The 27233-nt window shown below is 48.5% G+C and overlaps 1 protein-coding gene across 1 annotated transcript in view; it reads right to left on the bottom strand.

The window, feature by feature from the left end:
• WNT11 (Wnt family member 11) overlaps positions 1–27233 on the bottom strand; it is a 43749-nt gene that overhangs the window by 13781 nt on the left and 2735 nt on the right. Inside the window, exons 2-4 of the mRNA XM_060235030.1 lie at positions 13262–13497; positions 10080–10357; positions 4431–4723 (exon numbers count right to left, since the gene is read on the bottom strand). Of these exons, the coding sequence (XP_060091013.1) occupies positions 4431–4723; positions 10080–10357; positions 13262–13497 (807 nt within the window). The remainder of the gene's footprint in view (positions 1–4430; positions 4724–10079; positions 10358–13261; positions 13498–27233) is intronic.

Here is a 27233-nt window from a genome sequence, read left to right as displayed (position 1 = left end):
AAAATGCGGTGCCCAAAACTGAACACAATACTCCAGGTGACGCAGTTATGGAAGCAAGATAAAATACCAGAAAAATGGGACAGGATTGTAAAAGTTATGTCATGGAGTGAAATGGATAGACTTACAAGAATCTTGAAAGACTATGATTTAGAGGGATTTAAAATGGACTGGGATAAATTCAGAAGATATATCGAGAAAGAATGGAAAGTGAAAGGACATTGGGTGATTTTTGAGAATACTAATTAAGTTTTTAGAAGAAGAAAGAAGATGAACTATAATAACTGAGTGGGTTTTTACAAAACATAAGAAATGTATTTGTTATTTCTTTACAAAATGATATATATATTTTTCTCTTTATTATTAAGATTCTTTTAGTGTTAAAGATACTTTTTGATATTAGAATTTTAAGTAATTGGCACCAGTGGAAGTCACAATTTGGGGGGAGGGGAGGAGGGAAAAGAGTAATATATGGGGAAGGTATTAAGTGTTTATTAATATTTTATTAGTATTAGATATAATTACCATATATTACCAAATAAAAATTGTTTTAACCCGACAAGACTCCAGGTGAGGTCTTACCAGAGCAGTATCATCACTTCACGTGATCTGGACACTATACTTCTGTTGATACAGCCCAAAACTGCATTTGCCTTTTTAGCCACCGCATCACACTGTTGACTCATGTTCAGCATATGATCCACTAAGACCCCTAGAGCCTTTTCACACAGACTACTGCTAAGACAAGTCTCCCTCATCCTATAACCATGCATTGGATTGTTCCTACCTAAATGCAGAACTTTACATTTATCCCTGTTAAAATTCATTTTAATGGGTTTAGCCCAGTTTTCCAGCCTGTTTGTTCCAACCCAGTTACCCAGCCTGACTGAATTATTTTCTCTTAATAAAAACCTTTGCTGTTTCATTCATACACTATCATATCTAGTAATCCACTCACAGGTTGAAAACTTTTTAAAAGATTGTTGTAATCAGGGCATCTTTTGTAGCAGGAACTCCTTTGCCTATTAGGCCACACACCCCTGATATAGCCAATCCTCTTTTCTTTTTTTCTTCTTCGTTATTTGGCCTTCTGAACTCCATGTCCATTGAAGGTAGCTTAATGCTCCTTCATTGTCTGAATTCATACTCCTGTATAAGATGCTTACTAATCCTTTTTTTCTTTTTCCCATTAATTTGTAAAACCTTTCCATAGGTTCTTCTTCATTTAAATTACTCTTCTCCACTTCCTTCTTAACTTTAGTATACAATCCTGTAGCCTTAAGCCAATATTGTACTCCTACGGCTTCTTGTAACTCCTGTAATGGTTTTAACTTATCTAATATTAACAAGTCTTCTACTCTTCTAAATCCTTTAATATTAAGTAGTTCGCTCCACCTGTGCTCCTTATCTCCCTCCATCAATGTTTCTAATGGCGTCCATCTAGATACCCGATTCAGCCATTTCGGCTGCCATTTCTTCCAAACATTTAACCCATTTTTCCTTGGTCCCGCGTTTAAATTAAGTGCCTTCACCCCCATATAGCCAATCCTCCTGGAGTTTCCAGGGCTCTTCGTACAGGGCCGACTGTCAGATCCAGGAGGATTGGCTACATCAGGGGTGTGTGGCCTAATATGCAAAGGAGTTCCTGCTACAAAAAATAAAAACCCCGGTTGTAATCCACCTTGAGTTATGGCCCCTAAAGAAGATGCCCCCAGGAAAGTGCTTTGTGGGAAATGTCAGGTGCAGGTTCCAAAGTATATAGAATGGATCTCCTACAAGCGACACGCACCAAATGCACAAGCTGGAGAATCCCTCCCCCATGTTGCTTTGATGTTTGGCAAATGTTTTAATTGAGTGGAGACAGCCTGTCTTGACATTTATTCATTCACGAGCTGCCACAAACTGCTTGGAAGTTTGTGCCAGTTGACCTACCACAAACTTCAGCTTGCCATCCACGAACCAGCCAAAATTGATCACGAACTTTAGTCTGTGAGTTGGTTCTATGCCCAGGGATGGAATTCTAGCAGGAGTTCCTTGGCATATTAGGCCACACTCTCTGATGTAGCCAATCCTCCAAGAGCTCACAAGGCTCTTTTTTGTAAGCTCTTGGAGGATTGGCTACATCAGAGGGTGTGGCCTAATATGCTAAGGAGCTCCTGCTAGAATCCCACCCCTTTTCATGCCTATCCCTAGCTACTCTTCTGAGTAGACAAGATTGACTTCGATGGACCAAGGGTCTGATTCGCATCTTCATGTGAATAGAAGTTCATGCGAATCTTCAGCCAAAGGGTGATTAACACATGGAATTCACTGCCACAGGAGGTGGTGGCAGCTACAAGCATAGCCAGCTTCAAGAGGGGATTGGATGAGCCTATGGAGCAGAGGTCAATCAGTGGCTCTTAGCCACAGCCTATTGTTGGAACTCTCTGTCTGGGACAGTGATGCTCTGTATTCTTGGTGCTGGGGAGGGCACAGGGGGAGAGCTTCTAGTGTCCTGGCCCCACTGGTGGACCTCCTGATGGCACCTGGGTTTTTTGGCCACTGTGTGACACAGAGTGTTGGACTGGAAGGGCCATTCGCCTGATCCAACATGGCTTCTCTTATGTTCTTATGAAGCACTGTAGCTGCTTCACTAAGTACAGTCATAACATCTGATTCTTCAAGCCAACAATTGAGGTCAACAAGAAGGAGGGGAAAGACGGTGATTAAAAACACTGGCCACGTCCAACTGGACGACCCTGAAAGGCAGAAATTTAACCCTCCGGGTGGGAATTGAGCTAGGAGACAACTTTTAAAAAACACAACCACTAAATGAGCGTCTGGAGATTCTGGATGACCTCTCCATTCATTTCTAAAGCTCGCGTTGGGTTGTCTGGAGGCCAGCTGGAAGACAGCCCTCAGGTTTCCCTGGTCTCCAAACACAAGTCCTTTCATCTTGCGACAGACGAGGGTCATTGGTTTAACCCAAGACCTTGCAGATGGAGAGGAAGATAGCCAAGCTGCTGTGCTTCACTGAGGAAAGAAGAGCCAAGGAAAGATGGCGGAACATTGCTAGCCTTGAAGCCAGGGCAGGCCGTCAACCTTCCTCTGCTCCTTCTTTCTGCAGAAGGTGGTCTGATTCAGGAGCAGTGAAGGGGTTACAGTGTTCAACCAGGCCCCAAATCCATACAGTCAGTCACTTTGAATCCATGAAGCTGCCTCATGTTGAGTCAGACCTTAATCTATCAAGGTCTGTACTCTGTACTCTGGTTGGCAGCAGCTCTCCAGGGTCTCAGGTTTTTTGGCCACTGTGTGACACAGAGTGTTGGACTGGATGGGCCATTGGCCTGTTCCAACATGGCTTCTCTTACATTCTTATGTGACACAGAGTGTTGGACTGGATGGGCCATTGGCCTGATCCAACATGGCTTCTCTTACATTCTTATGTGACACAGAGTGTTGGACTGGATGGACCATTGGCCTGATCCAACATGGCTTCTCTTACATTCTTATGTGACACAGAGTGTTGGACTGGATGGGCCATTGGCCTGATCCAACATGGTTTCTCTTACATTCTTATGTGACACAGAGTGTTGGACTGGATGGACCATTGGCCTGATCCAACATGGCTTCTCTTACATTCTTATGTGACGCAGAGTGTTGGACTGGATGGGCCACTGGCCTGATCCAACATGGCTTCTCTGATGTTCTTATGTGACACAGAGTGTTGGACTGGATGGGCCATTGGCCTGATCCAACATGGCTTCTCTTATGTTCTTATGTGACACAGAGTGTTGGACTGGATGGGCCATTGGCCTGATCCAGCATGGCTTCTTTTAGGTTTTTATGTCTCTGGCAGAGGTCTTTCCCACCACCTACTGCCTAGTCCTTTTTGAACTGGAGATGCCAGGGACTGAACCTGAAACCTTCTGCATGCCAAGTAGAGGCTCTACCATGGAGCGGCATTCCTTCCTCAATAAATGAGGCTGCCTTATGTTGAATCAGTCCCTTTGTCCATCAAGGTCAGTATTGTCTACTCTGACTGGCAGCAGCTCTCCAGGGTCTCAGGTAAAGGTCCTTCACATGACCTACTGTCTGATTCTTGACCTGGAGATGCCAGGGATTGAACCTGGGACCTTCTGCATGACAAGTAAAATGTCCTGTCCCTCAGCCATGGTTCTTCCCCAAAGCTCTCTGCAAGCTGAGGTCTTTCTGATCAATTTCTACTTGATCTTTTTAATTGGAGATGCCGGGGATTGAACCTGAGACCTTCAGTATGCCAAGCAGATGCTCTACCACTGAGCCACGCCCTTCCCCAACAAATTTAATCTGCTGAGAATCTGTTTTAAAAGTCAGTGATTCTGATCATGCTGCTGATTTGGTCAGAAGTTCCCGAAGAAGAAAGGTGTGTTAAATCAAGAAAATACAGCCACACTCCACCAAGAGGAGATTACCTGTCTTGAGTCCCGTGTGAACCCACTTTCTCATTTTTCATGCAGAAATCAGGTGAACTTTGCAAATAAACCAATTCCGTCTCCTTGACTGGCCGGATATCAATATCCTTGGGCACAAGATGCTTGCGCGTCCCCATGGGGCGATGTACTACCTTTGTGGCCGAAAGGTATTTATTTTTTAAGTCCAGGGCAATATCTCTTAGCTCCTGAAGGCCCCTCCAGCAAGTCTTGATGGAGCAAGAACCGGATACTCCGTGGCATTTGCATTTCATTTCCAGAGACGCTTTCAGGGCCTGCAAAAACCAGCAACGAAAAAGGGCTTGAAGAGACAATTCCTCTTTTTCTTGCATATCCATTTACCACCTCCCTTCCCATGTCCATGTGCCCTAGATACATAACCATCAAGAAGATAGAACAAGAAGACAGAAGAAGATAGAAGACAGAAGAAGACAGAAGATAGAAGACAGAAGACAGAAGATGACGAAGACAGACAAAGAAGAAGACGAAGATGACGAAGAAGGCGAAGAAGAAGAAATTGGATTTTATATTTTGCCCTCCACTCCAAATCTCAGAGTCTCAGAGCAGCTCACAATCTCCTTTATCTTCCTTAGACCTCATTTGGGGCAGAAACTCACAGGAGTGGAGCTTCGGATACTTAAAATTTTGTGCTTTCTTTCTTATTGCCCCCCCAAAAAACCTGGCTACTGGGCTCCATGATTCAAACGCCCTGAATTTTGGGCGTTTTTTTGCTGAACTCTAAGATTTGATAAACTCTAAGATTTGACAAACTTTCTAATATTTTCCCCCTCAAAAAAATGGGGGAAATAACCAAATCATATCAAGCAGACGGAAATTTTCCTCATGCCGCTGTGGCCACGTAGGAGAAAGTAATTTAAAAAGTATGATGTGAGTGAGGTTTTGTTATAAGAATTATAATTCAAAAAGCATTTTAAGGTAGATGCTGAGCTGATATAATTTAGTACCCCATCCAGTGATTTCAGGGGTGTGTGGCTTATGCAAATGAGTTGTGCTAATGAGCTCCAGCACCTCATTTTCTCCACAATGACCCCTGCTCTTTCTCCTCCACAACAGACCCCTGGGAGGTGGGTGGGGCTGAGAGAACTCTTACAGAATCTGCCCTTTCAAGGACATCTCTGTGAGAGCTCTGGCTGACCCAAGGCCGTTCCAGCAGCTGCAAGTGGAGGAGTGGGGAATCAAACCCGGTTCTCCCAGATAAGAGAGCTCTGGCTGACCCAAGGCCGTTCCAGCAGCTGCAAGTGGAGGAGTGGGGAATCAAACCCGGTTCTCCCAGATAAGAGAGCTCTGGCTGACTCAAGGCCATTCCAGCAGCTGCAAGTGGAGGAGCGGGGAATCCAACCCGGTTCTCCCAGATAAGAGAGCTATGGCTGACCCAAGGCCATTCCAGCAGCTGCAAGTGGAGGAGTGGGGAATCAAACCCAGTTCTCCCAGATAAGAGAGCTCTGGCTGACCCAAGGCCGTTCCAGCAGCTGCAAGTGGAGGAGTGGGGAATCAAACCCGGTTCTCCCAGAGGAGTGAGCTATGGCTGACCCAAAGCCTTTCCAGCAGCTGCAAGTGGAGGAGTGGGGAATCAAACCCGGTTCTCCTAGATAAGAGAGCTCTGGCTGACCCAAGGCCGTTCCAGCAGCTGCAAGTGGAGGAGTGGGGAGTCAAACCCAGTTTTCCCAGATAAGAGAGCTCTGGCTGACCCAAGGCCATTCCAGCAGCTGCAAGTGGAGGAGTGGGGAATCAAACCCAGTTCTCCCAGGAAAGAGTCCGCCCACTTAACCACTACACCAATTTGGCTTTGAGGCTGCAGGCATCAGAATAAAAAGCAAGTTATAATCTGCATAGAATTTGCTAGGGTTTCAAAATTCTAAGTTTGGGAAATTTGGGGGGGGGGGGTGGAGCCCAGAGAAAGTGGGGTTTGGGGAGGAGGGGAAGGACCTTGGTATAATGTTACACAGTCCACCTTCCAAAGCAGCCATTTTCTCCAGGGAAACTGATCTCTGTAGTCTGGAGATTGGTTGTATTTCTCGGAGATCTCCAGGCCACACATGGAGTTTGGCAACCGTACGATCTTCATACATCTACTTGGAGTGGGGCTGTTTCAATTAATTCACATTCATCCCTTTAGGATGCTTTGAAGAGGAAGCAAAATGCTGTAAGCAATACGCCCATATCCTAAAAGCCGCAAAAGGATGGGAGGATGGTTTCCATTTCCCTGGATTCCTATACCTGACCCTCCCTCCAAGCCTCTGAAAAGTTGATGCAGGGAGAAAATGTGCCTTGTGGGCAAAGTACCACAAGGCACAGGGAGATTCAGTGAAGAGAAAGACTACTGAGATGCATCCCACTGGCGGAAGAAGGAGGGAGGAGAAAGAGGAAGAGAAGATGGAGGAAAGAGAAGGAGAAGAGGAGGAGGAAGGAGAAGGAGAAGAAGGAGAGGAGGAGAAGAGGAGGAAGGAAGGAGGAGAAGGAGGAGGAGGGAGGAGAAGAAGAAGAGGAGGAGGGAGAAGGAGGACGAGATGGAGAAGGAGGAGAGAGAAGGAGAAGAAGAGGAGGAGGAATGAGGAGAAGAAAGAGAAGGAGAATAATAATATTTAATTTGTATCCAGCCCTCCCTGCCGAAGCAGGCTCAGGGCGGCTCACATAGAAGGAGAAGAAAGAAGAGGCGTGAGAAGGAGGAGGATGAAAAAGGAGAATTAGTTGGTTTGTATTTCCTGCTCTTCACTGGTGAAGGAGTCTCAGAGTGGCTTAAAATCTCCTTCCCTTCCTCTCCCCCCAACAGGCACCCTGTGAGGTGGGTGGGGCTGAGAGAGACCTGTGACTGACTCAAGATGATAATCATCTGATTCCTCTCCTCACCGCAACTCAAGGCCCCTTAGCTATAGACTGATCGAGACGGGTAGCCGCGTGAGTGCCTGCAGCAGTAGAAAAGAGCCAGAGTCCCGGAGCCTCTTCAAGACTGACAAAATCTGTGGCAGGGGAGGAGCCTGCGTGAGTCACGGCTCACTTCTTCAGAACATCTCCCAATTTTGTTGGTCTGGAAGGTGCTCCTGAACTCATGCTCTTTTCTGTAGCTACAGACTGACAAGTCTTATCCAGGGGCATCCAACACGGCGCCCGTCAGCACCATGGAGCCCACCAACGTCTTCCTTGGTGCTTGGCAATCAGGGGTGGAATTCTAGCAGGAGCTCCTTTGCCTATTAGGCCACGCCCTCCTGATGTAGCCAATCCTCCTGGAGCTTACAAAAAAGAGCCTCGTGAGCTCTTGGAGGATTGGCTACATCAGGAGGGCGTGGCCTAATAGGCAAAGGAGCTCCTGTTAGAATTCCACCCCTGCTGACAATACTCAGGATGCCTTTTTAAATGAAGATGTTAAAGTATTTCTAAAAACACTCGCCAGCCAAACAGCAGTGTGCCAGTGGGCTCCGCGGTGCCCAGGGGTGGAATTCTAGCGGGAGTTCCTTTGCATATTAGGCCACACACTCCTGATGTAGCCAATCCTCCAAGCGCTTACAAGGCTCTGTTTTGTAAGCTCCAGGAGGATTGGCTACATCAGGGGGTGTGGCCTAATACGCAAAGGAGCTCCTGCTAGAGTTCCACCCCTGGTGATACCCATGGACGCCATGTTGGATGGAGACTCCTGAGTTACAGTGCCAGTAGGAGATCTGTTGGAGATCTGTTTGGCTGTTCAGATGATTTTTTTTTAAAGCATTGTTTTGGCAGCAGCTGCCACAGCTTCAATGCATGGATAAAGACCAGTTTTGTGTATGCGTGAAAATACTTTTATACAATACGTTCGTTTGAAAAAGTGGCCGCTTAAGCGCAGCAACGGTTGGAAATGTTGAAGAATTAACAAGTTGCTATGAGGCATAACCTCACTCCCTGATGTTTTGTGGTTGGCTCCGCCTCCCACGGCAGCCATTTTGTGGTTGGCTCCGCCTCCCACAGCAGCCATTTTGTGGTTGGCTCCACCTCCTGCAGCAGCCATTTTGGGGACTGTGCCCACCACATTGTGTCAGAATTCCAGCGGTGCCCACAATTTCCAAACGTTTGGCGACTTCTGATTCAGAATTCTGGCGGCACCACACAGGCGCAAATTCACAAATTTGGGGAGGGACAGTGGCTCAGTGGTAGAGCATCTGCTTGGTAAGCAGAAGGTCCCAGGTTCAATCCCCAGCATCTCCAACTAAAAAGGGTCCAGGCAAGTAGGCGTGAAAAACCTCAGCTTGAGACCCTGGAGAGCTGCTGCCAGTCCGAATAGATAAGACTGACTTTGATAGACCCAGGGTCTGAATCAGTAGAAGGCAGCTTCATATGTTCTTGTGCTCATATTCTGCTGGTGCAGAGATCTGTGCATTCATCAGAAAGGCATTTGGGAATCTACCGAGTAAAATCCAAACACTGTATCCTTGGGGAGGAAGAGGGCTCAAAGTCAGCAGGGACAGACAGTTTAGACCAGGGGTGACCAAACTGTGGCTCGGGAGCCACATGTGGCTCTTTCACACATATTATGTGGCACTGGAAGCCCCCACCCCCCTGTTGGCAAGCTTAGAGAAGACATCTGTCTCTTTAAATTCCTTCTCCAAGCTAAGCCAGCTGGTGGCTTGGAGAATGTACTTTTAGTTGCTTTCTTTCCACTTCTCTCTTCTCTTTTCCTCCCTCCTTTCCTGCAGCTCTCAATCATCTGACATTTGTGTTTTGCGGCTCTCAAACGTCTGATGTTTATTTTATGCGGCTCTTGCATAAAGCAAGTTCGGCCACCCCTGGTGTCGAACTCACGAGGGCCGGATCTGACATAAATGAGACTTTGTTGGGCTGCGCCATGTCGGGCTGTGGTAGCAGAGATATCAACTTCATAAAGGACAGAGACAAACACAAAGTTGTTTTTTTAAAAAAACTTAAAATAAAACATGCTTAACACATTAGTACTTGTTGGTCTTTAAGGTGCTTTCTTTTTATCTTTCCCATGGGATCCAGGGAGCTGGGCAAAGGAAGCTCTGGCTCTTTCTTTCCTTCCACAGAGGGCCAGGATGGGGAGGAGCCTCCGCCAATAGAAGGAAGAGAGGCTTGACTCAGTAGTTCTGCTGTGAGATTGGTGGAGTAGTTCTGCTGTGCGATTGAGGGAGTAATCCTGCTGTGCGATTGAGGAAGCCTGGCAAAGCAAGCTATCCTTCCCCCCCCTTCCTCCCCAAGGGAGGAGCCTCAGCCAATGGAGAAAACAGAGGCTTTGCTCTGTGTGATCGAGCAAGCCTGGAAAAGCGAGCTGTGATGCAGAAGGAAGCGAGAGAGAGGAAGAAGGAAGCAGATGACAGCCAGTCGCTCAGGGGCCTGACAGGAGCCCTTCCGGGGCCTGATTCGGGCACCGGGCCACATGTTTGACACCCCTGCATAGAGCATATTTTTCCTACTTAGAAATGTGGTGTGAGACTAGAATGTCACCCCCCCCCCAAAAAAAAGCATGACCCATGGGTCAGATCTGTGCACGTCTGGCTCTGCTATCTTGAACAACCCTTGAAAACCACCCCCTGCTAACTCAACACTGACTTTCCATCCTGCGCTCCGTTGCTTAACCCCGGATGGCGATTTTGCGTGAACGAGAACGACTCTCTTCGGATTGGTTACCTGTCTCCCTACTTCACTGTTGTGCAGATGCATCAGCTTATTGGCTTGTGATCCTGATTTTTTCATCTTCATGGGAGCATCTGAAAATTTGGACCCCATGACAAGACCATAGTTGAGGTTGTCTGCACATCCTCCCCAGCGATACCCAGGTCCAGGTGTCTCACCTGGGATGGGACCACAGGAGCAGCCAGGGAGATCCCCCGTGGTGCAGGACCGGGCGATGGTGTGGCTGATGGAGGCGGCGGAGAGAGCGTACACAAAAGCGGACTCCCTGGTGCCTGGAAAACAGAAGGATAACACCGTGCAAGCCATCAGTGGCACCCTCAGCATGCAGAAGTCATTTTTGCACAGCCTGCTACACGGCAAAGGACATTGTAAACCGGGGTGTCAAACGTGCAGCCCGAGGGCCAAATCAGGCCCCCAGAGTGCTCCTATCAGGCCTTTGAGCAACGGCTTGTCATCACAGAATCGTAGAGTGGGAAGGGACCTCCAGGGTCACCTAATCCAACCTCCAGCACAATGCGGGAAACTCACAAACACCTCCTCCTAAATTCACAGGATCCTCATTGCTGTCAGATGGCCATCTAGTTTCTGCTTAAAAACCTCCAAGGAAGGAGAGCCCACCATCTCCCAAGGAAGCCTGTTCCACTGAGGAATCGCTCTAAACTCACAGATACCTCCCCCTAAATTCACAGGATCCTCATTGCTGTCAGATGGACATCTAGCCTCTGTTGTAAAACCTCCAAGGAAGGAGAGCCCACCACCTCCTGAGTTGGAAGGGACCTCCAGGGTCATCTAGTCCAACCCCCTGCACAATGCAGGAAACTCACAAACACTTCTTGGTCGGGGAGGGCGGGATACAAATAAAATGTGACTGACTGACTTCTGTCTAAATTCACAGGATCCTCATTGCTGTCAGATGGCCATCTAGCCTCTGTTGTAAAACCTCCAAGGAAAGAGAGCCCACCACCTCCCCAGGAAGCCTATTCCACTGAGGAACCGCTCTAAACTCACAGACACCTCCCCCTAAATTCACAGGATCCTTATTGCTGTCAGATGGCCATCTAGCCTCTTTTAAAAAACATCTGCTTCCTTCTCCCACTCTCTTGCTTCCTTCTGCATCACAGCTTGCTTTGCCAGGTTTGCTCAATCGCACAGGAGCTACAGAGCAAAACCTCTATTTTCTCCATTGGCTGAGGCTCCTCCCTTTGGGAGGAAGGGGGGTGACAGAGCTTGTTTTGCTAGGCTCTCTCAATCGCACAGCAAAGCTACAGAGCCAAGCCTCTCTTCCTTCTATTGGCTGAGGCTCCTCCCTCTTCTGATCACCTGGGGAAGGAAGGAAAGAGCCAGAGCTTCCTTTGCCCAGTTCCTTGAATCCCATGGGAGAAGTAGAAAGAAAGTACCTTTAAGACCAACGAGTACTAATGATTTAAGCATGTTTTAACTTTTTTTTAAACAAAAGTCTTTAATTGTGTTTGTCTGTGTCCTTTATAAAGTTACTCTCTCTGCTACCTAATCTTAAAGAGGTACACACACTGCCCGGCCTGGCCCAATAAGGTCGCATTTATGTCCAGCCCTCATAACAAAGGAGTTTGACATTCCTGTAATGTAAACATTTGGGTAGCCAGCCAGGAAGAGAGATTCCTGCACGAACAGAGATCACAGCGATGCATAGCGATACTTCAGGAGAGGACTGTATCAGCATCTGGATCAGAGGTCCATCAGTGGCTGTTAGCCCTAAGGTATAAATGGAACTCTCTGTCTGGGGCTGTGATGCTCTGTATTCTTGGTACTTTGCGGGGAGGGCAACAGTGTCCTGGCCCCACTGGTGGACCTCCTGATGGCACCCGGTTTCTTGGCCTCTGTGTGACACAGAGTGTTGGACTGGATGGGCCATTGGCCTGACCCAACATGGCTTCTCTTATGTTCTTATGTCTGGGGCAAGTAATGCTCTGTATTCTTGGTACTGGTGGACCTCCTGATGGCCCCTGATTTTTTTGGCCACTGTGCGACACAGTGTGTTGAACTGGATGGGCCATTGGCCTGATCCAAGATGGCTTCTCTTATGTTCTTATGTTATACAGAGTGTTGGACTGGATGGGCCATTGGCCTGACCCAACATGGCTTCTCTTATGTTCTTATGTTATACAGAGTGTTGGACTGGATGGGCCATTGGCCTGACCCAACATGGCTTCTCTTATGTTCTTATGTTATACAGAGTGTTGGGCTGGATGGGCCATTGGCCTGACCCAACATGGCTTCTCTTATGTTCTTATGTTATACAGAGTGTTGGGCTGGATGGGCCATTGGCCTGACCCAACATGGCTTCTCTTATGTTCTTATGTCTGGGGCAAGTGATGCTCTGTATTCTTGGTACTTTGGGGGGGGGGGGGAGGGCAACAGTGTGAGGGATTCTAGTGTCCTGGCCCCACTGGTGGACCTCCTGATGGCCCCTGGGTTTTTTGGCCACTGTGTGACACAGAGTGTTGGGCTGGATGGGCCATTCGCCTGACCCAACGTGGCTTCTCTTCTGTTCTCAGTGACTTAACGTGACGATTCCGTTGAATCATTGTGGCCAACAGGGCTTTTTTTTTGTTAGAAAAAGCCCAGCAGGAGCTCATTTGCATATCAGGCCACACCCCCTATCAGCACCACTGTTCCACACATTGGGCGGGCTTCTAGTGTCTGGCCCCACTGATGGACCTCCTGATGGCCCCTGGTTTTTTTGGCCACTGTGCGACACAGCGTGTTGGGCTGGATGGGCCATTGGCCTGACCCAACATGGCTTCTCTTCTGTTCTCAGTGACTTAACATGATGATTCTGTTGAATCACTGTGGCCAACGGGGCTTCTTTTTTTGTTAGAAAACCCCCAGCGGGAACTCATTTGCATATTAAGCCACACCCCCTGACATCATCGTTTCACTCAATAACATCCACAAGCAAAAAAACATGTATCTGCATACGAAACATATTTCCTATCGGGGCTTTTTTTGGGAGCAGGAATGCCGTTCCAGCTGGCTTGGCGTCAGGGGGTGTGGCCTAATACGCCCATGAGTTCCTGCTGGGCTTTTTTTTTTTTTTACTTCCAGCCAGCCAGAACTGCATCCCTGTGCGTTCCTGCTCAAAGAAAAAGCTCTGGTGGCAAAAACCCGCAGAGAGAACTCTTTTCTCTTTTCCTTACCTCTCTCCAGATCCAGCAGGTAGTTTGGGGCCAGCTCGATGGAGGAGCAATTCCACCGCATGTCGGAGAAGGCTTTGCGACACGTCTTGATCACCTCCCGGGCGGCCTGAATGACCGTCTGCATCAGCTCCAGGTTGCTGCGGCACAGCTGGACTTGCGAGACCACCAGCCCTTCCAGCTGCTTGCAGTGCTGCGTTTGGTTCAAGGCCAGCGCCGAGGGTGTCTTGAACAAGGCTCTGGGGAGGAGAAGGAAGGACAGCGAGACCCCTGAAAAGGCTGCGTATTTATGACTTTGCCAGTTTCTATGATTCTAACGACGTGTGGTTTTTGTTGTCTTAAAAGGTTCTTCTTATTTTTATGATTGTTTGTTTCGGATCGATAGTAAAGCTCAGCGAGGCCTTTAAAAGATAACCGAAGTTATAGTCAGGGCTTTCCTTGGAGCAGGACCTCCTTTGCATATTAGGCCACACCCCCTGATGTAGCCAATCCTCCTGGAGCTTACAGTAGGCCCTGTACCAAGAGCCCTCTAAGCTCTTGGAGGATTGGCTACATCAGGGGTGTGTGGCCCAGGGGTGGAATTCTAGCAGAAGCTCCTTTGCATATTAGGCCACACCCCCTGATGTAGCCAATCCTCCAAGAGCTTACAGGGCTCTTCTTACAGGGCCTACTGTAAGCTCTAAGAGGATGGGCTATATCAGGGGAGTGTGGCCTAAGATGCAAAGGAGTTCCTGCTACCAAAAAAACCCTGATTCCAAGCTAGCCCCAAAAAATGTTCACTACACGGCCCATCAATGGCCTGGAAAAGGGTAAATAGCTGACTCATTCCTATATCGTGTGAAAGTGTTATTGTTATTCCGTTGTTTTTTGACTTAATTATTCATATTTACATGTGTAGCTATGGCTTATCCACAATTTTGTATTGTTGAAGCTGAGCAGGCATGGATTGAAGCAGAAGAAGAAGAATTGCAGATTTATACCCCGCTCTTCTTTCTGAATCAGAGCCTCAGAGTGGCTCACAATCTCCTTTATCTTCCTCTCCCACAACAGACACCCTGCGAGGTGGGTGGGGCTGAGAGAGCTCTGACAGAAGCTGCCCTTTCAAGGACAACTCCTGCAAGAGCTATGACTGACCCAAGGCCATTCCAGCATCTGTAAGTGGAGGAGTGGGAAAGAAAAAGACGACTGCAGATTTATACCCCGCCCTCCTCTCTGAATCAGAGTCTCAGAGCGGCTTACAGCCTCCTATATCTTCTCCCCCCACAACAGACACCCTGTGAGGTGGGTGGGGCTGAGAGGGCTCTCACAGCAGCTGCCCATTCAAGGACAACTCCTGCAAGAGCTATGGCTGACCCAGGGCCATTTCAGCAGCTGCAAGTGGAGGAATGGGGAATCAAACCCGGTTCTCCCAGATAAGAGCTCTGGCTGACCCAAGGCCATTCCAGCAGCTGCAAGTGGAGGAGTGGGGAATCAAACCCGGTTCTCCCAGATAAGAGAGCTTTGGCTGACCCAAGGCCATTCCAGCAGCTGCAAGTGGAGGAGTGGGGAATCAAACCCGGTTCTCCCAGATAAAGAGTCCACACACTTAACCACTACACCAAACTGGCTCTCACCTAAATGAAGACCCACGCCTAGATGAAGAAACCAAGAGAACCCGCTCTGGGCTTCTCCGAAGTAGGATATCATTATCATAACATTATTCCTTGCTGGCCATTAAGGTGGCCAGAGCGTTGCCAATGTTTACTGAAGTTTCCCTGCGTTCAATGGGATTTACTCCTAAGTAAACACACCTGGGGCTGCAGCCTCTGAGTCAGCACATCCCACGCGTTAGTCGAGCTAAATTTTCCTGTGTTCTCCCCCCCCCCAACCCGCCAACTCCCCGATCGTAAGTAAGGCTGGTTTTTATTCTGTTCTTTCTCTTAAATCGTAAGTGAATAACCTCTACTCTACGCCCCTTCCTGGGATCATATAAACAAGCGTCAAACCACATTCAGGCAGACATAGCGAAGCTTTCAAATAACATTAGGGACGCTGTCAGAAAAACCTAGCCCTGATTGGATGGGACGTCCGATCCGTGCACAGCCGGCAGGGACTGCTGGCGAACCACGACGCTGGGTTGGATGGAATCAAGCTTCTTGGAAATCGGAACAGGGGGCGGAAAAGATGGGCCGGGTTCCAGGACACGGAGGGCCAAACTGTGGCTCTGGAACCGCACGTGGCTCTTTCATCCATATAATGTGTCTCTCAAAGTCCCCACCGCCCCATCAGCTAGCTCGGAAATGGCACTGCTCTCTTTAAATCAGTTCTCTAAGCCAAGCCAGCCGGTGACTTGGAGAATGCATTTGAAGTTAAAGTTGCTTTCTTTCCACCTCGTTCTCCCATCTATTTGCCTTCCTCCCTCCCTCTTGTGGCTCTCAAATACCTAATGTTCATGTCTTCTGGCTCTCATAGGAGAAGCCATGTTGGATCAGCCCAATGGCCCATCCAGTCCAACACTCCATGTCACACAGTGGCCAAAAAAAACCCCAAGTGCCATCAGGAGGTCCACCAGTGGGGCTAGAAGCCCTCCCACTGTGCCCCACCCAAACCAGGAAGAAGAAGATGATGATTTTGGATTTATATCCTGCCCTATACTCTAAATCTCAGCATCTCACAGTGGTCACAATCTCCTCTATCTTCCCCCCCCCACCCACAACAAACTCCCTGTGAGGTAGGTGGGGCTGAGAGTGCTTTCATAGCAGCTGCCCTTTCAAGGACAGCTTCTATGAAAGCTCTGGCTGACCCAAGGCCATCTCAGCAGCTGCAAGTGGAGGAGTGGGGAATCAAACCCAGTTCTCCCAGATAAAAGAGCTCTGGCTGACCCAAGGCCATTCCAGCAGCTGCAAGTGGAGGAGTGGGGAATCAAACCCGGTTCTCCCAGATAAGAGAGCTCTGGCTGACCCAAGGCCATCCCAGCAGCTGCAAGTGGAGGAGTGGGGAATCAAACCCGGTTCTCCCAGGTAAGAGAGCTCTGGCTGACCCAAGGCCATCCCAGCAGCTGCAAGTGGAGGAGCGGGGAATCAAACCCGGTTCTCCCAGGTAAGAGTGCTCTGGCTGACCCAAGGCCATTCCAGCAGCTGCAAGTGGAGGAGCGGGGAATCAAACCCGGTTCTCCCAGGTAAGAGTGCTCTGGCTGACCCAAGGCCATTCCAGCAGCTGCAAATGGTGGAGTGGGGAATCCAACCCGGTTCTCCCAGATAAGAGAGCTCTGGCTGACCCAAGGCCAATCCAGCAGCTGCGAGTGGAGGAGTGGGGAATCAAACCCGGTTCTCCCAGATAAGAGGGCTCTGGCTGACCCAAGGCCATTCCAGCAGCTGCAAGTGGAGGAGTGGGGGAATCAAACCCGGTTCTCTCAGATAAGACTCCGTGCACTTATTCACTACACCAAACTGGCTCTCACAAGAATACAGAATATTACTGCCCCAGACAGAGAGTTCCAACAGAGAGCTAATAGCCACTGATGGACCTCTGATGGACCTCTGCTCCAGATGCTTATCCAATCCCCTCATGAAGCTGTCTATGCTTGTAGCCGCCACCACCTCCTGTGGCAGTGAATTCCACGTGTCAATCACCCTTTGGGTGATGGACTTCCTTTTATCAGTTCTAACCCGACTGCTCAGCAATTTCATTGAATGTCCACGAGTTCTCGTATTGGGAGAAAAGGACTTCTTTCTCTACCTTCTGTATCCCATGCATAATCTTGTAAACCTCTGTCATGTCTCAGACATCTGACTTTCTTCTATGTGGCTCTTACATTGTTAAACAAGTTTGGCCACCCCTGTTCTAGGAAATAGGGAGCTAGCTCTGTTTGCCTGGCCAGGTCACGTGATCAGAGCTGTCCTGTGGCCCAGCCATCCTGGAACACTGTTACTTCAGGCAGCAGGCAGCCCTGGGTTGGGAAATACCTGGACGTATGAACAGAAGAACATAAGAGAAGCCATGTTGGGTCAGGCCAGTAACCAACACTCTGTGTCACACAGGAGGCAAAACCCAGGAGCCATCAGAAGGTCCAGAAGCAGGGCCAGAACTCCAGAAGGCCTCCCATTGTAGCCCCCAAGCACCAAGAAGACAGGAGCATCTCTACCTCAGACAGAGCTTTCCATCTCTACACTGTGGCTAATAGCATCCTGCCTCACACAGTGGCCAACCAGTTCCTCTGGAAGGCCAACAACAGGGCCTAGAGGCTGAGGCCTTCCTAAGAACTTCAGAAGAGCCCTGCTGGATCGGACCAGTGGTCCATCCAGTCCAGCTTCCTGTCTCACACAGTGGCCAACCAGTTCCTCTGGAGGGCCAAGAACAGGGCAGAGAGGACGAGGCCTTCATAAGAACATCAGAAGATCCCTGCTGGATCAGACCAGTGGTCCATCCAGTCCAGCTTCCTGTCTCACACAGTGGCCAACCAGTTCCTCTGGAGGGCCAACAACAGGGCAGAGAGGCCGAGGCCTTCATAAGAACATCAGAAGATCTGCTGGATCAGACCAGTGGGCCATCTAGTCCAGCATCCTGTCTCACACAGTGGCCAGCCAGTTCTTCCGGATGGTCAAGATCAGGGCATAGAGGCCGAGGCCTTCCCCTGATGTTGCCTCCTGTCTCCGGGATTCAGAGGTTTAGTGCCTCAGAATGTAGAGGTTCCCCTCCCTACCATGGAGAGAGATGCTCCAGTGCGACAGAACAGCTTTCCCTCAGAGGAGGCTGCCTGCCGCAACCCTGCACGCCATGCCCAGAGAGCCAGGTGGTAGCGTGGCCTTTATCTTCAGGACCCCTCTCGCCAAGAATAACGATTCCAAAGTGCGTGGGAGGCAGCGGCCACCGCCTAAAACAGGCAAAACATTCACAGTCCCCACAGGGGGTGGGAGGGGGGGGAAATCTGCAACCCACCCTCAGCTGTGTGAACAAGCTCTAAACCAACAAAGCAAAAAAATCTCTCCACCCCCCCCCCCCCCCCAAAAAAAAAAAGACCTCTTGTCTCCTTGGCAAGCTGTGAAGATATTTTTTCAAAGAGCAAAACCTGACAAGGGCAGCCAGTCTTTCACAAACAGGGGCAATGTTTGCTTCTTGGATCAGGAAGAAAGGGACCCCCGCGGGACACCCCCCCCCCGGCCTCGTCGGCGCAGAGAAAGTCAGACAAATCTACACAGCCTTTGTTCGAGCAGCCAGCCCGGCCTGGCTTCCCGCCCCATTACTCCTGAGTAGACCCACCCCAATCCGTTCGCCGGTTCTTGAGGGAGTGCAGGCCAAGGAGGAACGTGTCGAATTATGAAGTGCTGTTTCGTGCCCCCCCAGCCAAATCTGCGCCCCCCTCCTCCCCCGGCAGCATTGGCAGGCAAAGCTCAGTTGAATTCATGGCAAAATCTCTCCTTGATGTTCCTGCCAACTCTCCGAATTTGGCTCTGCAGGCGCAGCGAGAGGCCGGTCCGTCTGCAGAGGTTGGTCGGCTTTGCTTCGGTGTGGTCGTGCAGAAGGTGGGGTTCCCAACCTCCAGTGGGGCACCGGAGATCTCCCAGAACTGCGACTGATATCTGAACGGCTGGAATCAGTTTCCCTGGAAAAAATGGCTGCTCCGGAGGGCGGAACCTATGGAAGGACAACCCACTAAGGTCCCAACCCCTGAGCTGGACGTAATATGCTCCAATGTGGTGCATTACTAGGAGTCGACCTCGGATCTAACGTTGAGAGTCAGTTTGATGTAGTGGTTAAGTGATTCCCCCACTCCTCCACTTGCAGCTGCTGGAATGGCCTTGGGTCAGCCACAGCTAGGGTTGCCAAGTCCAATTAAAGAAAAATCTGGGGACTTTGGGGGCGGAGCCAGGAGACTTTGGGGGTGGAGCCAGGAGACATTGGGGGTGGAGCCAGGAACAAGGATGTGACAAGCATAATTGAACTCCAAAGGAGTTCTGGCCATCACATTTAAAGTGACAGCACACCTTTTCAATGCTTTCCTTCCATAGGAAATAATGAAGGATAGGGGCACCATCTTTTGGGGCTCATAGAATTGGACCCCCTGGTTCAATCTTCTTGAAACTTGGGGGGTATTTTGGGGAGAGGCACTAGATGTTATACTAAAAATTTGGTGCCTCTACCTCAAAAAATAGAGAAGCCCCCAATACCCACGGATCAATTCCCTATTATTCCCTATGGGAATCGTTCTCCATAGGGAATAATAGAGTGCCCAGTAGACATTTCCCTCCCCCCCCCACGCTTTCTAAAGGGGGGGAGGGCCTCCAAACCAGGGAATCCCCTACCCCCTCCCTCTCACACATACAAATACTTACCAGATTGGAGAAATCTACTTGCTGTGAAAACGAAAGAAAAAAAAAGGGAGGGGCTGTTCTCCGAAGCTCTTCCTGCTTCCTGCCCAGCCTTAAAGGGGCCACACATTTTACAAACGGCTTAGGATCTCAACAATATGAAGCCTGCAGGTATGTTCTTCCCCCCTCCACCCCCCACCCCCGCTTCCCGATTTCTGGGGGGCGGGAGATTAGGCTGCGAACCAGAAGTCCCCCGCCAGAGCGGGGGGCTTGGGAAGCCTAGCCACAGCTCTCTTATCTGGGAGAACCGGGTTTGATTCCCCACTCCTCCACTTGCACCTGCTGGAATGGCCTTGGGTCAGCCAGAGCTCTCTTATCTGGGAGAACCGGGTTTGATTCCCCCACTCCTCCAGTTTGCACCTGCTGGAATGGCCTTGGGTCAGCCATAGCTGTCTTATCTGGGAGAACTGGGTTTGATTCCCCCACTCCTTCACTTGCAGCTGCTGGAATGGCCTTGGGTCAGCCAGAGCTCTCACAGAGTTGTCCTTGAAAGGGCAGCTTCCGGGAGAGCTCTCTCAGCCCCACCCACCTCACAGGGTGTCTGTTGCGGGGGGCGGGGAAGGTAAAGGAGATTGTGACCCCTCTGAGAGATTCAGAGTATAAGGCGAGATAAACATCCAATATCATCTTCTTTCTTCCTGTCTTGCAGCTCTCAAACATCTGACATTTTAATATACGTGGTTCTTGCATTAATAGCAAGTTTGGCCACCCCTGTTACAAACTAACTGGGTTACCCATCTGGATTTATCTTCTTGACAACATTAGGATCCATAGAAAAATGTCTGAGTACAGTGGCACCTTTAAGACCAACAAAGTTTAATTCTGGAGAAAGTATACTACCCAAAGGGTGATTAACATGTGGAATTCACTGCCACAGGAGGTGGTGGCGGCCACAAGCATAGCCACCTTCAAGAGGGGTTTAGATAAAAATATGGAGCAGAGGTCCATCAGTGGCTATTAGCCACAGTGTGTGTGTATGTATAAAAATTTTTGCCACTGTGTGACACAGAGTGTTGGACTGGAGGGGCCATTGGCCTGATCCAACATGGCTTCTCTTCTGTTCTTATGTGACACAGAGTGTTGGACTGGAGGGGCCACTGGCCTGATCCAACATGGCTTCTCTTATGTTCTTATGTGACACAGAGTGTTGGACTGGATGGGCCATTGGCCTGATCCAACATGGCTTCTCTTATGTTCTTATGTGACACAGAGTGTTGGACTGGAGGGGCCACTGGCCTGATCCAACATGGCTTCTCTTCTGTTCTTATGTGACACAGAATGTTGGACTGGAGGGGCCACTGGCCTGATCCAACATGGCTTCTCTTATGTTCTTATATGACATAGAGTGCTGGACTGGATGAACCACTGGCCTGATCCAACATGGCTTCTCTTATGTTCTTATGTGACACAGAGTGTTGGACTGGAGGGGCCACTGGCCTGATCCAACATGGCTTCTCTTATGTTCTTATGTGACACAGAGTGTTGGACTGGAGGGGCCACTGACCTGATCCAACATGGCTTCTCTTATGTTCTTATATGACATAGAGTGTTGGACTGGATGAACCACTGGCCTGATCCAACATGGCTTCTCTTATGTTCTTATGTGACACAGAGTGTTGGACTGGGTGGGCCACTGGCCTGATCCAACAGGGCTTCTCTTATGTTCTTACCGTACTGCTAAAGTCTGTATAATTTTGACTTGCTCTCTTTTTTTTTTAAACATGATAAAACAAGGTATGGTCAATGTTATGTCAAAATGAAATATTAATCACCTGGAAATCACTGCTTAATTAATATTTATCGTAACTGCTATATTGTTAATTTTACTCTATCACAATCTTTTTACATTTAGGGTGTATAGCGTACGTGAAAACTGAAGTAGATTTAAACATTTAAAATAGATTTTTAAAAGGAAGGGTTTCTCTCCCTCTGTGATGTAGCTGTGGGTATAATTGGCATGTTAATGGGGTGGATAAAAATCAATGATTTTTTAATTTTTTTTTAAAAAAAATGGATTTTTAAAATTTAAATCTGATTTTTTGCTTTAAATCGGATTTTTTGGATTTAAACTGGATTTTTTAAACATTTAAATTGGATTTTAAAAAATAAAATGCTTTTTGAGGAAAATATATCATCATCCAAAGGTTATTCCATCATGAAATAAGGATTAGTTTTTAATTCTGAAGCATAAGGCTGTATAATCATGCAATGTTTAAATTTTTGGGTAATAAATTCTATTAATGCATTCACAATGGCAAGCTCTTCCAGAGGTTTCTGTAAGATCGCTGGACAATTTCTCTGTCTACAAGATATAATCACGAAACACAGATGCCTGGTTTTGCAGTTCTCACAACTGCAATTTGTGTCTGCGGAGATCACACGCCTCTTCTACATAGCAAAAATGTTATAAAATGAAGAGCTGAGAAAAAGACCTTAATCTCATTGCTCTACAAACCTATGTACACAGAATCAACCCCTTAAGGGCTAAGTTTCGAAAAATTCAATGAATAGAAAAAGATTGCTTGGAGTGGAACAGATCTGCACAAGAAGAAACTTAAGAGTGAGGAGGAGGGGCAAGCTGTAAAAAGGAAAGTGAAACTTTATTGAGCAGAATACTCCACAAGACTTTGGATCTTTTGTGTATATAACCCGAGGTTTGTCACGTTATTCTTTCCCTGGAGGAGAAAACCTATAATGGCAGCGGGCCGTAAAAGAGACCCAGTTTGAAATATTTTAATGAAGTTCCTCTGTCTATCTATAATGTGTTTCTAACAGTATTAAAAATCAATATTTTTATATAACTGTAAAACTAATATGAACAGTTGTTATTCTAAAAATGAAATCTTCCTCTAACTGTGAATATTAAGGTTATACCAGCAAAAATGAGTCTTTATGTAGAAAACTATGATTTAAATCAAGTCTTACTGACTAGTGATTTAAATCGTGACTCAAATCAATTTGATTTAAAATCAAATCCACCCTGCATGTTAAAACTTATATGAACATATGAAGCTGCCTTTTACTGAATCAGACCCTTGGTCCATCAAAATCAGTCTTGTCTACTCCGACTGGCAACGGCTCTCCAAGGTCTCAAGCAGAGGTTTTTGACGCCTGCTTGCCTGGACCTTTTTTAGTTGGAGATACCGGGGATTGAACCTGGGACCTTCTGCTTACCAAGCAGATGCTCTACCACTGAGCCACAGCCTCATTCATGGCTCTCCAGGGTCTCCAGCTGAGGTTCTTCACGCCTGCTTGCCTGGACCTTTTTTAGTTGGAGATACCGGGGATTGAACCTGGGACCTTCTGCTTACCAAGCAGATGCTCTACCACTGAGCCACAGCCTCATTCATGGCTCTCCAGGGTCTCCAGCTGAGGTTCTTCACGCCTGCTTGCCTGGACCTTTTTTTTAGTTGGAGATACTGGGGATTGAACCTGGGACCTTCTGCTTACCAAGCAGATGCTCTACCACTGAGCCACAGCCTCATTCATGGCTCTCCAGGGTCTCCAGCTGAGGTTCTTCACGCCTGCTTGCCTGGACCTTTTTTAGTTGGAGATACCGGGGATTGAACCTGGGACCTTCTGCTTACCAAGCAGATGCTCTACCACTGAGCCACAGCCTCATTCATGGCTCTCCAGGGTCTCCAGCTGAGGTTCTTCACGCCTGCTTGCCTGGACCTTTTTTAGTTGGAGATACCGGGGATTGAACCTGGGACCTTCTGCTTACCAAGCAGATGCTCTACCACTGAGCCACCGTCCCTCCCTAATAAGGAAGCTGAAAATGAAGTATCTTAGAGGGTGTCCTATTTTTGTAACATGCACTCAGGGCCGGTCCCACTGCGCCTCCTCCTCCCCACAGCCAGTGCTAGGCTTTCTGGTGCCCTAGGCGAATCATCCACTAGCGCCCCGCCCCTGTTAAAAATATAGGGAAATTGAAGTGTGCCAAACTTGAACCTTCTCACATTTTTAATTTACTGATTTTTCATTTTAATTTTTCAAAAAAATGTGATAAGTTATTTAAAAAATGGTGAGAAGAAATGCTTGCCGGCCATGCCAGGAAGGAGGGTGGCAGGATAGGATGAGGTGGGAGGCCAAGTCACACCTTGGGGAGAGGGGGGGGTGGCTTGGCTTTGTTGAGGGCAGCTTGGTGATGGGAGAGGACAAGGTGACAGCGGTCAGGAGCCAGAGTCATGCGTTGGGGAGGGGAGGGGGCACCCTGTGGTGCCCCCGAGGCCACATGGCGCTCTAGACAACTGCCTGCTTCGCCTACTCCCAATCACCGGCACTGCTCCTCCCTCTGTTCTTCACAATTTTAAGGCCCAGGGAAAGGGAAGTGACGTGCCGTTCCTGGGCTCTTTAAAGGCTGACCCTCCCCTCCAATCAGATGATTGGCGGGGGAAACTGTGCAGGAGGTTGGCGGCTCAGCTCCTATGCCCCTCTGACGCGCTCACCATCAGCGCTGGGGGCAGCAGCGGTGAGTGACCTGCGGAAAAAGCGGTGGCGCCGTTGCCTCCTCCCCAATTCCTTCCTGGGCATGGGAAGGAAGTGGGGAAGAGGCAAGGGCGGTGCCACTTTTTCCACGGGTTGCTCGCCGCTGCTGCCCCCAGTGCAGATCGTGAGGGCGCCAGAGGGGCCTAGGAGCGGCCAGCCTCCCGTACAGTTTTTCCCACCTATCAGTTGATCTTTGGAGGGGGGGGTGGCCTTTAAAGAGCCCGGGAGCGGTGCTTCACTGCCCCTTCTCTGGGCCTTAAAACTGTGAGGAACAGAGGGAGGAGGAGGCTGGGGAGGCAAACAGGGATTTGAAGAAGATTTATACCACGCCCTTCTCTCTGAATCAGAGACCAGAGCGGCTTACAATCTCCTTTACCTTCCTCCCCCACAATAGACACCATGTGAGGTGGGTGGGGCTGAGAGGGCCCTCACAGCAGCTGCAAGTGGAGGAGAGGGGAATCAAACCCAGTTCTCCCAGATAAGACTCCGCGCACTTAACCACTACACCAAACTGGCTCTCTAGGGGGCTTACGGGGTGGGGAGTGGGGCAAATTCATCACCCCCACCCTGCTGGTGCCCTAGGCAAATGCCTAGTTTGCCTAGTGGGCCGGCCGGCCGGCCCTGTATGCACTACACATAATATGAAAACCGTTGATAAATGTAAATGATTTTACACAATTAAGCTTTTCTATACTCCTCCCCCCCCTTTTTTCTGTATCCCCATAACCTTTTTTAAAATTAAAAAAATATATATGGGGGGGGAGTTTAATTCTGGGTATAATATTTCATGTGCATGCACATTTATCTGCAGAAGTGGCCTTTATCTAGACAACTGCCTACTTCGCCTACTCCCAATCACCGGCACTGCTCCTCCCTCTGTTCTTCACAATTTTAAGACCCAGGGAAAGGGAAGTGACGTGCCGTTCCCAGGCTCTTTAAAGGCTGACCCTCCCCTCCAATCAGCTTATACCTAGAATAAGCTGTTGGTTTTAAAGGTGCCCCTTTATTCTATTGCTTCAGACTAGAGATGTAAAATTTCTGGAAATTTTGAAGCTCGGAACCCCCCCTTTTTTTTCTGTTTTTTTTTTTGGGGGGGGGGACCAGAAATTTTTGGGAAAATTGAAAAAAAATGCTACCTTAGCACTCCTTTTTTTCTTTTCCAGATTGACAGTCATCCTGTTACTTTAGGATCATAAAATATGACTATGGACAATTTTACTTGGCATGAAATTATCACAACCAGCATATTAAAAATATAGTGTATCCACACCATTATTCCAAACAGAATTTACTTTTTAAATAACATTTATTTGCAATTGTAACAAATGGAGCGACAATCTCCTGAACTGTTTATGTGGAAGAAACAAACAAAAAAAAAAAAAACCCTCCACAAAACTAGTTTTAAAAATCCAGAAGTAACAATTATTCATATTTCCTCTCAAGGAATTGGCATGACCTAGGACTTGCTTGTCCTCAGCGCACATTAATTGGAATCATCTTTTTAGAAAAGATTTGGAAAAGATTTGAACGCCTTGTCTTAAAATATTTTATTCATCATGTTAAAAGAAAACATTCCATAATCCATTTCGTTTCTTTTTTAAATTTTTTCCAATTTTTCAGGAAAAAAACCAAAAAAGACTTCAGGGAAAAAAGGGGGGGTTTTTCCCCAAATTTTTCTGGGTTTTTTCCCGGACCTTCACATCTCTACTTCAGACCAGCACAGATCTATGAGGGTCTGTGTTGTTTCAGAGAGCTCCCCCTAGTGGCTCTCATTGCCAGCCATCATTCAGATAGTTTCTAGGGACCTTCCGCCTTGCTTAATGGACGCTGCCGGAAGAAACAGAGAACAAGATTCCATTCAGGCTGATCCTGGATGGCAGGTTTACCAGATGTCCTCTTTTTTTGGGGGGGGGGGGGGACACATTCATCATCTCTGGGGCTCTTTTCAAACACAAATGAAAATGTCCTCTTTGGGGGTTGGACGGTTAGGAATATTCCTAAACGGAACCCCTGAATCTGCCGTGCAGTGATTCAGGCCTCAATCCAAGTCAGTCTTGTCTACTCAGACTGGCAGCAGCTCTCCAGGGTCTCAGGCAGAGATCTTTCCCATCACCACCTCCCAAACCGATCTTTTAATAGGAGATGCCGGGGGTTGAACCTGGGACCTTCTGCATGCCAAGCAGAGGCTCTGCTGCTGAGCCACAGCCCCTGTCTGTCACTCCCGGGTCTCAAGCAGAGGTCTTTCCCATCACCACCTCCCAAACAGATATTCTTTTAATAGGAGATGCTGGGGTTGAACCTGGGACCTTCTGCATGCCAAGCAGAGGCTCTGCCGCTGAGCCACAGCCCCAGTCTGCCACTCCCGGATCTCAAGCTGAGGTCTTTCCCATCACCACCTCCCAAACAGATATTCTTTTAATAGGAGATGCCGGGGGTTGAACCTGGGACCTTCTGCATGCCAAGCAGAGGCTCTGCCACTGAGCCACAGCCCCTGTCTGTCACTCCCGGGTCTCAAGCAGAGGTCTTTCCCATCACCACCTCCCAAACAGATCTTCTTTTAATAGGAGATGCCGGGGGTTGAACCTGGGACCTTCTGCATGCCAAGCAGAGGCTCTGCCACTGAGCCACAGCCCCAGTCTGTCACTCCCGGGTCTCAAGCCGAGGTCTTTCCCATCACCTACTGCCCGGAATCAGCACACAGACTAATGAACATATGAAGCTGCCTTATACTGAATCAGACCCTGGGTCCATCAAAGTCAGTCTTGTCTTCTCAGACTGGCAGCGGCTCTCCAGGGTCTCAAGCTGAGGTTTTTCACACCTATTTGCCTGGATCCTTTTTTGGAGATGCCGGGGATTGAACCTGGGACCTTCTGCTTCCCAAGCAGATGCTCTACCACTGAGCCACCGTCCCTCCCAATGTCCATGTGCATCCAGGTTCAAATTCCCCACTCTGCCGTAGAAACCTGCTGGGTTAGCGATCCTAACAAAGACTACTCTGAAGTAAGCCCCATGTTGTTCAATGGGGCCGAGTCCCATCAATGTGTCCTTTTGACTGGTCTGAATAAGCTCCTGAACCTTTCTGAAGGTTTTCCCCCCCCTTCCTCCTCACCTATCTTGTCCATTGAATAGTAGGTGCAGCT

Source organism: Heteronotia binoei, chromosome 3 (assembly GCF_032191835.1).
Source record: "Heteronotia binoei isolate CCM8104 ecotype False Entrance Well chromosome 3, APGP_CSIRO_Hbin_v1, whole genome shotgun sequence".
In the NCBI taxonomy this organism is placed as follows: domain Eukaryota; kingdom Metazoa; phylum Chordata; class Lepidosauria; order Squamata; family Gekkonidae; genus Heteronotia; species Heteronotia binoei.
The sequence above is the reverse complement of the archived record's forward strand: the minus strand, read 5'-3'. Positions and strand labels throughout refer to the sequence as shown.